General features: G+C 55.9%; 3 protein-coding genes and 2 non-coding genes across 5 annotated transcripts; all 5 read left to right on the forward strand.

The window, feature by feature from the left end:
* The first annotated feature begins 159 nt into the window (after window positions 1-159).
* Window positions 160-2,069, forward strand: C7974DRAFT_383789 (heterokaryon incompatibility protein-domain-containing protein). The gene has a single exon (XM_046140797.1). It carries the CDS (start codon window positions 187-189, stop codon window positions 1,990-1,992), a length of 1,806 nt encoding a protein of 601 aa, XP_046003299.1. The 5' UTR covers window positions 160-186; the 3' UTR covers window positions 1,993-2,069.
* A 412-nt stretch (window positions 2,070-2,481) lies between these two features.
* On the forward strand, window positions 2,482-2,570 carry C7974DRAFT_t7. Its single transcript has one exon. It is a non-coding gene; the product is annotated as a tRNA-Gly (tRNA).
* A 383-nt stretch (window positions 2,571-2,953) lies between these two features.
* Window positions 2,954-3,039, forward strand: C7974DRAFT_t8. The gene has a single exon. It is a non-coding gene; the product is annotated as a tRNA-Arg (tRNA).
* Window positions 3,040-7,485: 4,446 nt separating this feature from the next.
* C7974DRAFT_23021 (uncharacterized protein) lies at window positions 7,486-10,017 on the forward strand. Its single transcript, XM_046137360.1, has 3 exons — window positions 7,486-9,328; window positions 9,381-9,724; window positions 9,775-10,017. The coding sequence occupies exons 1-3, from the start codon at window positions 7,591-7,593 to the stop codon at window positions 9,820-9,822; spliced, it is 2,130 nt and encodes a 709-aa protein (XP_046003300.1). The 5' UTR covers window positions 7,486-7,590; the 3' UTR covers window positions 9,823-10,017.
* A 1,718-nt stretch (window positions 10,018-11,735) lies between these two features.
* Window positions 11,736-12,704, forward strand: C7974DRAFT_349461 (zinc finger protein-domain-containing protein; the record flags this gene model as incomplete). Its single annotated transcript, XM_046139436.1, has 1 exon — window positions 11,736-12,704. One exon carries the CDS (start codon window positions 11,736-11,738, stop codon window positions 12,702-12,704), a length of 969 nt encoding a protein of 322 aa, XP_046003301.1.
* Window positions 12,705-12,795: the final 91 nt, after the last annotated feature.

Raw genomic sequence — 12,795 nt, forward strand, 5'->3', positions numbered from 1 at the left:
CTGATCATCCAAATGCAGCCGGTAAGCCAGAAAATACGCCTGGCCAAGTATTGAACAGCTCAGAGGTGCTCTTGTTCTGGAATAACACCCAGAGTAGATGTGAGTGGTTTCAGGTTATGTAGCCCTCTATGCCCACAAACTGATCATACACCAGGCCCACCTCACCCCAAGACGGCGGACTCCAATATGACTGACCTGGCAGTGTCACAATCGATATACCACGACCTAGACATAGAGAAAAAAGCATTTCGACTGCTTCGAATCGAGCCAGCCTTGCATCATGTTGATCCTATCCGTTGCGAACTTAGTGCCGAGTATTTGGACAGTGATGTGTCGGAACATACTCCTCACTACGAAGCACTGTCTTACGTGTGGGGCTTAGACATACATCACACGCCCATTCAAGTTGCCGGAAGACCTATGAGAGTGACTGCAAATTTGTACGAGGCACTGTTACACCTGCGGCATGTGTCAGATGACAGAGTTGTATGGATTGACGCACTCTGCATCAATCAGGAAGACTTACTTGAGCGAAAATATCAGGTTGCGTTGATGCGTCGTATCTACCAAAAAGCCTCGAGTACGATAGTTTGGCTGGGAGTTTGCCCCAGCAACGATTGTGAGCTAGCGATGAGATATCTGGCTCAATTGGGTCAGGATGATCAACTCCACCTGCTGGATACGTTGACGCCCCATGCGCGTGTAGATGGTCATCACGCATCCTCACCAAACATACAGAACGGCTTGAAATCCTTCCTGGCGAATACATGGTGGTCGCGCATGTGGACTGTACAGGAATGGATCCTGTCACAGAAAGTGATCTTCCAATACGGCCCACACCTTCTCTGCGGACAGCTTGCCCGACAAGCTATTCATAACTGGCGAATGCACTTCCATCATCTTCCATGTTGCCTGCAGCTCCACAAGAGTGACGTTGAGGTTGGATACCTGCACAATCTCTTCTTCGGATTCGATGCTATGGATTACATTCGGCTACTCATGCACGATGTATCCTTGCCGTACGTCATCAGCCAATTCAGAGCTACTCGTAGAGCGACTAACCCACGCGACATGGTCTATGGCGTGCTTGGTCTGGCCAATAATCAGTACCAAGACATCGTGGTCGCAGACTACTTCGCATCAACAGAAGAGGCCTTTGAGTCTAGCACTTTGGCTATGATCAAACAGACAGGCAGCCTCGATGTATTGAGTCATCTTCCGCTCGACGGAGAGCGCAATCTTGTCCTGCCTTCATATGTCCCCGACTGGACAGTTCCGTCTGAAGATCTGACCTACAGTGACTGGCTGAACTGGCTGAGTCACCTACACCTTTACAACGCTTGCAGTAGCGAGGTTGCTCACTTGGTCAGTGTATCACCCGGAAGCATCTGTCTCAAAGGTCTTGTGGTAGATTCTGTCCACTCGTTGGCATCGGTTCCCAGCAGGCTCTCACGAGCGGCGTATATGAAGGAAGTTCTCGGATTAGCAGGGGTTGAATTCTCTCGCAAAAGAAGCACAACAGACAATGAACGGGTCATGTTATTTTGGGCTGCAATGTGCGGAACCATGGAGCTCTATATCGACCAGAACCGTGGAGATCGTCCTTTCTACCGCCGCATCCCAGCTCCCACTACGACGGACTGCTCCTCTTTCGAGAGATGGGCAGCATGGGAGCTAGAACTTCTTGACGGGCCTGCTCCGCGTAACGATGCAGAGATACGTAGCGTGTTTTTGCCCCACCGAGTCTTGAGGGGAGGCCGTAGATTTGCAGTCACTAAGAAAGGTCGTTTGGCTTGGTGTCCGAACACCTGTCAGGTGGGTGATGCTATCTCTGTGCTGGCTGGCGGGACTGTTCCCATAGTATTACGTGAATGTGGAAACAAAACTTATCAGGTTGTAGGTGACGCTTACGTACATGGGATAATGGATGGAGAAGCGATTGAGGATATGCGAACGGCTGGCGAGCAATGGGCGGACATTGTGCTGGTTTAGTCTTATCAAAGGCGTGGGCATCCGTCGTTTGAAAATATCTGTAGTCTTACTCTGCAACTGCAATAGGTGATCTGTCGTTTTGTACGTGTCTCTCTTGATCACTCTTCATCCTTACACTTCTCGCTCACCAGACTTGTCGAATGGCCCGGCCACTCAACACAAAGCAACCCACAGTCTTTACATACCTTTCGTAATACGACAATTACGAATATGGATTACATTGCCATGACTTCTTTGTCTCCAACCGAAGCCTTCACAAATATCCAACAACGAACAGAAGCGCAGTGATACCACATGGCCCTTTGTAGCTAGCTCCACCCTCGTATAGACCCACCGCATGCCCCGAATGCCCCACACTCCCCACATCAGCGGTCTCACTTGAATGGAGCGGCATACAGGGGCCCAGCGTAATGACCAAACATGAGGATGGACGTGGAATTGAACCGGCGATATAAATGTTACCAACACCATATCCTTCATCAAACAACCGCATCGGTGGTTTAGTGGTAAAATTAGCCGTTGCCAAGCCTTTCAGGCCCAGTTTCGGCTAGCCCCGGGTTCGATTCCCGGCCGATGCAAGCCTTCTTTTTGCCGAATTGGGATCGTGGCTGAACTTGTGGTGCGGATCACAAACAATGGACCCGACTGCTGGAAGGGTATTTTTTTGACATCGTTGGTTTGCATGTGCCTTGTGTGTAATGCCATGTAGATTTTTGAGCTCTTCAGCGTCGATGTTGGGCTCGTTGGTGCGGACTGAGGTTTGCTGGCTGTGGGTCACGTGCCGTCCATTTTGGGTGAAAATTCACACGAAAGCTCAGTATGCCTGCAGAGTGAATGAATGAAACGAAATACGACTCATAGCAGTAAGTGCATGCCCTAGACATCAATTGTACGGATCCTGGATTACAAGTCAAATATATATAATAAAAATTGACTTTCTCTTATCAACATCTCTTTATCTGGTGTCCTGGCGCAATGGTAGCGCGTTGGTTTTCGGTTCGCGCTGAAACTCGCCAAAGGTTGTAGGTTCGAGCCCTGCGGACATCGCTTTTTTGCACTCGGTTCCTACCTGGAGGCAAGGACGGAAAGGAAGGGGCAAGATCGCAATGCGGGGCGGTCACAAAGCATTGTACACATTGCAGTGCAAGTCTTGTCATTTTTGTCACCGGGCAACTGCACTCCCTTACGTGCAGCAATGGCACGCGACTTCAAATGACAATCGACAACATGGCGTCATTGCAGGATGCCATCCCTCGAACACGACTCCACGGCTACACGACGTTTGATCGACGATACGAGGATGGGAGATTGCGACTCCACGGCCGTCTCCATCCACATCCACGGTCGATCGCTGACCGTTTTTGATATGAAACGGTCGTACCAAAGTCCAGTAAGTGAGATTTGTGGGTCCGGGTACCTGTGTGCAACTCAGATCTCTAGTTCAGACTGACGGACGGCTTACGTGGCGTGCGCCGGAGCAGGCGTGACGTCAGCGTGCGACTGTTGTTGGACCGAGAAGAGTGGAGGATGGAAGGGAGGGAGGGGGAGATTGAGATAGGCGATTGGCGATGAGCTGGCATCGCGCTCGGTGCAGGAACGCTGCGTGACTGAGAGTAAGCGGCAGGATGCGTCAGGGACGAGATTCCCCGGAGTCTGCTCGATCGCAGCTTGATGTTTGGCGGGGTTTGGTGGGGTTCCTGCAACGTCCTGGACGTTTGTGGACAGGCCAGTCTCAATGCAACGCCATACGGCTTGCTGCAATCGTGCCAATGAGAAAAACCGTTTCTAGGTGATTTTGATTTACTCTAAGTTGCCGGTGTTCCGAATCTGTGAATCTTTGAACCTTTGCTAGCGAGAAACAATGACTTCACGCGAGGAACGATGTCTTCCTCGGACTGTGGCTAGTTTACTGAGGCGTCAGCTCACCATGTGTCTGTAATTGGTGAGCAGATTTTGCAGAAGCCTCTACCCATCCGATTTGGGAGCCGGCGTCGACGTTGGGAAGTTTGAAACGCCAACGACCGGATGAGCTGCAGTAGTCACGGATGAGCGAAGACACTGAACGACATTTGTGGTACGGAGAAGCTCCGCGTATGCGATCATTCCAGGCCCACGGAACCAACTGCGCTTGTTTCTCGAGATCCCGCAGGTGGCGGTTGCTAGACCAAGGGCCTGTCGATCAGGTCTGGAGCCTCAGCGATGGATTTTTCAAGTTGCAACCCTCAGATTGGCTGCATTTGGGTAGAGTCGGCACTTTATTTGCCAATCGCAGCAGCACGCAACGTTGAACAGGCTTGCTTGTTACGTGGCTTTTGGAGAAGGAATCATGACGATTGGTTCACTCCGAGACGGACTTGCTGGTGGGGTCATCGGCTGACAACAAGCGTGCGGATGAGTTCTGAATTGTTGAGCGAGAGATCGCGATTGAGATCGGTCAATGGCAGCAAGTGCCCCACAAAGACAACAGGACATGCTTTGACGAGCGGTTGTAGAAACGCGGAGGATAGTGAGGAATCTGAAGTGGGGTAGCTATCACAGTATCGTGCATTTCCCAATGCGGGAGAGTCTCGTGCGAAGCCAGGTGGGGAGCCATATGCGTCCGGCTCTTTCTGTATCTGTAGTGAGTTGGTAGAGGGACGCGTCAAGTCACGTCGCAACATAGTGCGTAGTCAGCACGGTAAAGCTTTGTGACGCCGTTAGTCGTGTGGCCCGACCTGGCGGAGAAGACCAGCTGCAATCTGGCAAAGCTGGCGCATTCGAGCCAATTGCTCTCCGCGGCAGGACAGCTTAAGTACGACGTTCGGTTTCCTGAAACCATGAGCCCAGACTGTTCCTGGGTACGGCTCAGCGAGCAATCTGATTCGGTGTCCAGGGCTAGTGTTCACCGTTGGCAGTAGATGGACGCAACGCATATGACAATTACCCACGCTCAGGACTAACGAGAGTATAACCAGTTACCAGACCAGCCCTTCTCTTACAGTTTGACATGTGGACGGCGGAATGAAAGTGCCGATGGCTCGATACATTGAGTTCGGTTCTTCGGAGCATGCACACAATTGCACTATCCAGTTCAACGCGTCCCGACTATCTGGGTACGCGAAAACCTAATTCTGAACAGAAGGACCCAATTGAAGAACAAGTGACAGCAACATGGGAGACGCTTGTGACAGGTGCTGCCGCGTGGAATGAGAGTGCTGTGAAGTCAGGACTCGAAGGCCTGGCGTACCGTGGACATGCAGCAAAGATGAGGCGAACAACAATTTTTCTCAGTGCCACCAAAAGCGGCAGGAGCGTGCTGGGTAGTGGCGACTTACCCAAAATTAGCCGTGGTAGTCGCGGTGGAACTCGCGTCATCCTGGTCAGTCTTGCAGCATGGTGCAACATCGACAGCACGCATCCACGGCCTGTGATTGTCAGGATCAGGCCACAAGATAGTACCCAGCTCCTCGTCAAATGTTGTATGAGTAGTCGAGGCTCACAATCTAACAAGATGACAACGAGTGCACATCAAACGCGAACTCATCTCCCTGGGCGCGGGCGGCTTCCCCACGCGTTAGCGAGCGCCGCATTGTTTATCCCCGCCAGACGCGGAACATTTACTGACCGCGATCAGTTGACGAGCCTGTAAGACGTGCAGCGATCTCGGTGCAAGACCCTGATTATGCCGTGTCATGAGGGCTGGCTCGATGCCTGCATGCATGCCGGGAGCGCGAGCCGCGATGAGGATATATCACCCTCAGATTGAACAATGAAAAAAGGCAGCCGCCCTGTCAACGAAGCGGGGTACAGACAGGTCGGTGAGGACTGCATTCACGGCTCGATGCTCAAGCGTAGTTCGAGTCCTTATCGCAGGCACGGCAGCGGCCGCACCCCTGTCGCAATCCCTGGGCCGCGGTTGGAGCTGCGAGAGCTTTCACGCGGCCTGCAGCTCTCCACCGCAGCGCTCGCCGCTCAGCAGCATCTGCTGCAAACGCTCAGCCGCGTGGATGCTGCGTAGTGGAGCCCCTCGACGCGGCCTGCATTGAGGCAATTGGCCAAGTGGCAGCTCGCCGTCGTGAGAGGCTGTCCTCATAACTGTTTACTGGATCCCACTCGTATTGGACGAGACTAAAGGGGTCGAGCAGAGTATTTTTGGCAGGCTTCATTGGCGTCACGCAGTCAATGGCACGGTAAACGTGCACCGAGGATCAGATGAACGTAAGAAGCGCGCAGAATCAATGGCTGATGTCAGGAGCGCCGGGCGCTGGGAGCTTGAGTGGGCCAAGGCTGCTTCCGGGGCAGCTAATTCTGGGCGACGCAAACGCATGCTCGCCGCCCGGAATGCGCGAGAACGGAGGACGAGCGCACTGCGCAGCGTGAACGTCTGCTGTTCGCGCCGGGCAGCGCTCCGCACGGCAGTGAGACGAGGCTCTGGCGTGAAGACCCTGGCTGCAGTGCAACAGCAAAAACCTGGCCGCTGCAGCTCACGGCAGCGATGGAGGCAGCGGTGCGGACGGAGGTGTAGGGATGGTGCTCGCGCAGCGCAACCACAGCGCGCTCGAGCACGCTATAGGCCAGGGCCGGCGACGAGGGGCTCCTGGCAGGACGCTGCACGCATAGTGTGCGCCGCTGGCGTGGCGGGTCGCTGTTCCAAGAGGCCACGGACGGGCAGCCCACCTACACCGTCGACGATGCTAGGCGATCGGCACGATTGCAGACGAGTGCAGACGAGTGCAGACGAGTGCAGACAAGTGCAGACGCTGGCAGCGCGCCGAGGGAGCAGCCTCGTACCCTTGTACCGCGAGACTCACGCCTGGCACCTCGCACCTCGCACCTCGCACCTCGCGCCCCTCGCCAGGGCTGACAGAGGGCGTGCGGCCGGCGCGCCCAGCAGACGCGAGCACAGCAACCGTCGTGGGCGGGCGAGCGCATGGCAGCGCTGGCCCACTGCGCGTACCGTGGCCGCTGTGCAGCGGCCGTGGGCAAATAATATGCTGGCGTGAGGACGGTCATTGACCCTGCACGGACGCGAAGCGCACCGCTAGCGCAACACCTCCTGAACTCACCCAACTTCCAACCCTCACCCGCTGCCGCAGCCTCTCTGCATATTTTTCCTTTCTGCTTGCTTGACCCGTCCGTCGTTCGCCGCGCCCACGACTCGAGTGACCGTCCAATGCACACTTGAACACCGTCTCGGGAGGCCTGGTACACGCTGCCATCTCCGTCGACCCACGACAGCCTCTCCGCGCCCGCCCGCCCGCCTCGCCTTCTCTTCTCTGTTTCTCCGCGCTCGCTCTCCTTTGTCTTAGGTACTGCTCTCCAGCTGCCCGCTGCCTGCCTGTCCTGCCGCCCGAGCCCGCTGCTGTTGCCCGAGCCCGTCTCGCCCTCCCTTCACTCTGAGCCGCCCGCCGGCCCGCGCCCGTGCCTGCTGCGTCCGTTTCCATCGTCCATCAAACACACGCGTCACATGACCCGAGCACCGCTGCTAACGCTTCCCAGCTGTAGGTTCCAGCCCGTCTGCTTAGGTCGCCGTGTCCGCCGCCCGCCCGCCAGCACCGCCCGCCCGCACCACCCGCCGACTCGACCGAGCCTCGACAGCCGCGTTGCAGCACGCTCCCTATGGCTCAGGTACTTGCGCCCATCTCCCAGTCGACCTCCCCCATTACAATGCCATATTCCCCCGACACCTTCCAAAATGCGCCGTCGCAGCCCCACCAGCAACGCCAGCCCATGCAGCGAAACTTCAGTGGCCAGCAGGGCGGCACAGGGTACAGGGGCACATCGGCTCCGATAGCACCCTATGCCTTCTCCGCCACGCCCCAGCTGCGGCAGGACAACCGCGCTGCGCCGTCGCCGAACACCCAGGCCGCGCAGCAGCAACCTCCTGCTCGACAGCAAGCCCGGCTTGGCCACCCGACCCACCCCTCCTCTTCATCCGACTCCACAGTGTCGACGTCCGGCTCTTCTAGTCGCTCGCTAGCGCAAGCCTCGAAAGACGACAACGAGATCAAGCCAATTGGGGACTTCACTGGCATCACCCTGTCCTCCACAATCCCCGACCTCTCCTTGTCCTTCGACGAAGCCCCGGTGAAAGCCTCGCCCGGCCGCTACAGGCGAGCTGCTGCAAGAACGGACTCGTCTGCTAGCATATCGACCGGTGGCTCCACACCGACGGCGACCAAGCGCTCATCGATAGCCAGCACGCCCACAAACTCGACTCACGAGCCATCGGCTGCTGAAAGCGATGTGACGCCGACCGGCAGACCCGGCCACAACCGGGCCAACAGTGCAGATAACACGCTCGTTCAGGTTGGCACGCAAGATTCTGCGAAGCGTTACAGGCGTCGTAGCTTTGCTGGCGTAGAAGGCAACGGCCAGGTTCCCGCCCCTTCTCTTGCTGGGACTGCCCCAGTGCAAACCTCAGCCCAAGGCACAGGGCGACCTGGGTCTAACTCTGGTCGTCCTGGCAGTCGGCCGGCGTCGAGCCACAGCCATCAAAGGCAAGGCAGCGTCGGCAGCATTCAGTCGAGTACGTCGAAAACAGTAGCCAACGGAGCCGCGGCAGCATCAACACCCGCCAACGCTGCTGCGAAGACCGTAGAGCCTGCCCGTCGGACGGCACCATCTCCTTTGTCACAACCCATCTCCCCAGCCGAATCCGCAGCGAACAAGCAGATTGGCAGCGAAGCCATGAAACATCTCGCGGCCGTTAACGAGAAGGATAAGGGAATGAAGTCGCGTCTGAGGAGGGCCTTCTCTTTCGGCAGCGCTGCTGAGCTGCGACGTGCTTCTGCGGAGAATGCTGTTGCAGCTGAACGTGCGAGACTGAGGAAAGACAAATACCAGACCGACGAGGATGCGGAACAGGCTGCCATCATTGCCAAGCAGGAAGCTGCTGGCATCGGTGCCGGTATCTACTCTGGTCAAGGTGGAATGGGCTCAAACGACAACCTGTCCATCCAGTCAGCTGCTTCCTCTGCGTCGGTGATGCTCCGAAAGATGGGTAGTGGGATGAAGAAGGGCACCAGATCCATCAAGGGGCTCTTTCGACCGAAGTCTGTTATCGGTGTGCCGGCTGCTGATGGGCCCATTGCAAGGCCCAGTGTTGGCCAGGTTTCGATGGTGTCGGTCGAAGCAGAACGACAGAAGGTCAACGTCAACGCGAAGCCCCATGAGCAAACCCGTGGTGGGACCGGATACCCCAGGCTCGAGCGCAACTCGATCGATGCCGGCCATACTGCAGAAATTGTCAATGCCGATGGTACATTAGCCAACGACATTGCAAGGAAGACGATTGTTGGTGGGGAGAACGAGCGTGCTGAGATTCTTTCGAATATGAAGAAGGGCATCCTGAAGCGTAAGTTTAGACCGGTCTCACGATCCAAAACAGCATGACTAACAATCCGCAGGCAACGGAACCAACTCAGACTCTGGGTCACCCACCATGCGGCCTCTCGACGGACCGAATCCAACATTCGCGCTCAACGCACCGATCACCCCGACTCACGAGAAGGGCAAGGCCAACAGCGACGACTACTTCACGAAACCCCCGAAGATCACGAATGGAAGCACGAGAAGCCTTCCAGTCACACCAGCAGGCGGTTCCAGGAATATTTCTTTCAGTCCACGTATCCAATTCCACGATGCATGGTCGCCTCACGATTACGACCGCCGTGGAGACATTGCGACTTGCAACAGGCTTACGCCCATGCTTGCGCAGCAAATTAAGGAGGAGCTCAACTCTTTCAAAATGGTATGTACCCCCGCACAGACTATTTTCACTTGCACTAACACAACGCCCAGGAGATGGAAGTCCACGAGGCGTCCAAACCTCATACACATTTCTTCTAATGATTATGCATCCACTTCTTGGACTGGCGTCTTGGCGAATACCTTCCAGCCTCAGCACTTGGGAATCGGAGCACACAGCATTTACGAGTTGACCGTTGGCTCAAGTTCCGTTTTCTGGTTACGACGGATTTGTCCTTTCCTGTCTTAGCGAGCATTTACAACCAGTAGAGAAAGAAGCGTGGAAAAGGGATCCTAGGCGAAGGACATAATGCTCCATCTCGACATTTCCTTTCTCTATTGCTTTCTTTCTTATCGACTTTACCGGTGGTCCCGATCGAAATCCGAAATATTTCTTATCTCTCCTCACTCTCCTGCAAGCAAATTCCATCATTCGGCGCGGGTTTCTGTCATTATCGCCCTCTCTTGTGTTCCCTTGTCTCGTATCTAGCTTAGTCCGTCCACGCGCGTTTCGTTGCTGGACTCACATGGCTGGCTTCAGTGGTCCGATGGTCGTAGTCGCTTTTGAGCATATCGCGGGTTGTGCCGATTAGTTGTGTAATACGGAAAGCAATATTGCCGTCTTCTCCATTTGACCTACATATCCTTATCTTTTCCGCTTTTGGCCGCGATGTGCATCCATTGCCGTATGACGTTTGTTCTGACTGCAGTGCGATCGGCCGAAGAAGGTCCAGCGGCACCAGCGGCACCAGCGCCGTTGCAGGCATCTTAGCGAGGCTGATGGTCTGCTCGTTCCCCATCGCTCGTATTTTGGTATGCGTGTCTCATGCTAAACGCGGATTTTTCGCACATTCAAGACATGCATATACACCCTCCCGTTGTGTGTCAGCTGCACTCAGCACATCTTGGGTCATGTGTCTGTTAATTCCTCCGCACTTCGAGAATGCCCAGGTTCCACTTGATAGCACGCTCCAGTGGGATGATGGTAGATGGAATGGCGTATCTCTCGTATCTGATATCTCACATGCTTGACCCGGCACCGCCGTAGTCCACCATAGTACGCACGGTACGAGATGCAGCATCGTTGACTCCACGACATGACCATGTAGACTGTTGCTGGGGATAAGCCGTGCTGGAGTCCGTTAACAAATCCGATTTGCTCTACAACACGTGCCAAAACCCTGGCACCGCAGTCCTTAGACCCAAGAAACATGCACCCCTAACTTAAAAACAACGGCACGCAATCACACCGCGCCGCTCTGCCCCTCCACTGCGCCGCACCGCTGCATGCTCCCGCCATCTCCCAGCCCCCGCGATCTCCCGGCGCCTGCTTGCCGCTCGCCCAGCACCTCGCTCCCCGCCACCCAGCCCCCCTATGCTATCCCAGCAAACAGTTTCTTCCGCCGCCTAGCTGCCGTCCTTGGTTCGGTTCGGAACGGGGGCTCACGGCGACGCGGAGGTGTTGGGTCGTGGCTGACTCACGGGTTCAGGGGGTCCCGGAACGCAAGAGCGGCGAGCCTGTTGATGATGTGTCTGCGCGGTCGCTGGCGTGGTGCTGGGTAGATGAGGCGCATGTGGATTTCCTCGCTGAGCGTGAGGAGCCAGTTTAGGAGTTGGAGAGGCATGGTGTGCTGTGTTGGTGTCTTGTGTTGGTGGAAGACCCTGAACAATCTGCTGGTGGACTGCGTAGTCGTGTTTGATAGCGAGGAGGTAGTCGTTGCTTGATTATTCGGGATGGTTGGATGTCTTGAGGGAGGATGGTAATCTTTTAAGTTGACGAAACTACCACAGCTGTTACTTACTCATGATGTATATGCTGTGTAGCATTTTGATATCAATGAGACAGTGGTTGAGACGGGAAGCGAACCACTCAATCACTTCCAGTCACTACTTATGGGGCAGTGCGACCCCGAACCATGGTTACGTTTTGTAACATTTTGTAATTTTAGTTGAGTCTCACTGATCTTTTGAACTGAAACACTTCTCAATTCCACATCAACTAACAATTCTACAACATGTCAGACACCGCACTCCAGTACCGCTGCATCGGAAAAGGCTTCTGCGGCACTGTCTGGGCTCTCGAAGACAGCGATGAAGCACACGCCGTAAAGCGTGAGGACGGCGGCCCAGGCCGATCAGTCACCAAAGACTACAACATGCATCTCCGCGTCGTCCAGATTGCCGCCCAATACCACATCTCAACATCAGTGCCGCAATGCCATCAACTAGTAGAGCCAACCGACGTCTGGTGGCACTCACACCTCCACCAGTTCCCCGCCGGTCTATCAGCGTGCAGAGCACTCATCTCAGAACGCATCCCCCCAGTCCCCCGCCCCATCAGCGACAAGATCGTAGACCTCTTCTGCCCCGACAACGCCCCGCTCGCACACTTCGTCAAGACCAACCCCGACGACGCCTCCTGCCTCATCCGCCCCTACCTCGGCCGCCGCCGCCGACAAGCCGGCCCCTCCAACTCGCGCTTCAAGGGCTTCAGCCTGCGCAACGTGCCGCTCCACATCAACCAGATGGAGGCCCTGCGCCTCGACACCGGCGCGTACGCAGAAGCCATGGCAGACGCGCTCGCGCTACTGCACTGGGGCGCGCAGATCGACGCCGCCGACGTCGAATTCGTGCTCGCGCCGCCGCGCGCGTCGGCACCGCCGGCATTCGTCTCGGACGTGCTGGGCGCGCACGGCATGTGGGTGCTCGACTTCGACTGCTGCCGCGCGCTGGCCATGGACGCGGCGGGGATCGAGCAGGCGTGTGCGGCGTTCTGGGGGAATGATCCGTTTTATCCCCGGCCGGGGGGCGCGGAGGCTGCGGACGAGCTACTGTGGGGGGTTTTCAGGCAGCGGTTTTTGGAGACTAGTCGGGTGGTGCTGGGGCAGAGTGCTGTGGGCGATGTGTTGCTTGCGGAAAAGCTGATACGGCGGATTGAAGAGGTGGGGTTGGCAAGGAGTAAGGATAGAGAGAAGCTAGCCTGATGTTACTGAAGTGAGGTATTATCGGATCGGAGCATTACCTGGTACTTTTGTAGGATTGAATCTCGTAGTCACTGAGCCGCGAAACTAGCAC

Source organism: Boeremia exigua (assembly GCF_020726555.1).
Source record: "Boeremia exigua strain MPI-SDFR-AT-0100 chromosome Unknown C7974scaffold_1, whole genome shotgun sequence".
Lineage (NCBI taxonomy): Eukaryota > Fungi > Ascomycota > Dothideomycetes > Pleosporales > Didymellaceae > Boeremia > Boeremia exigua.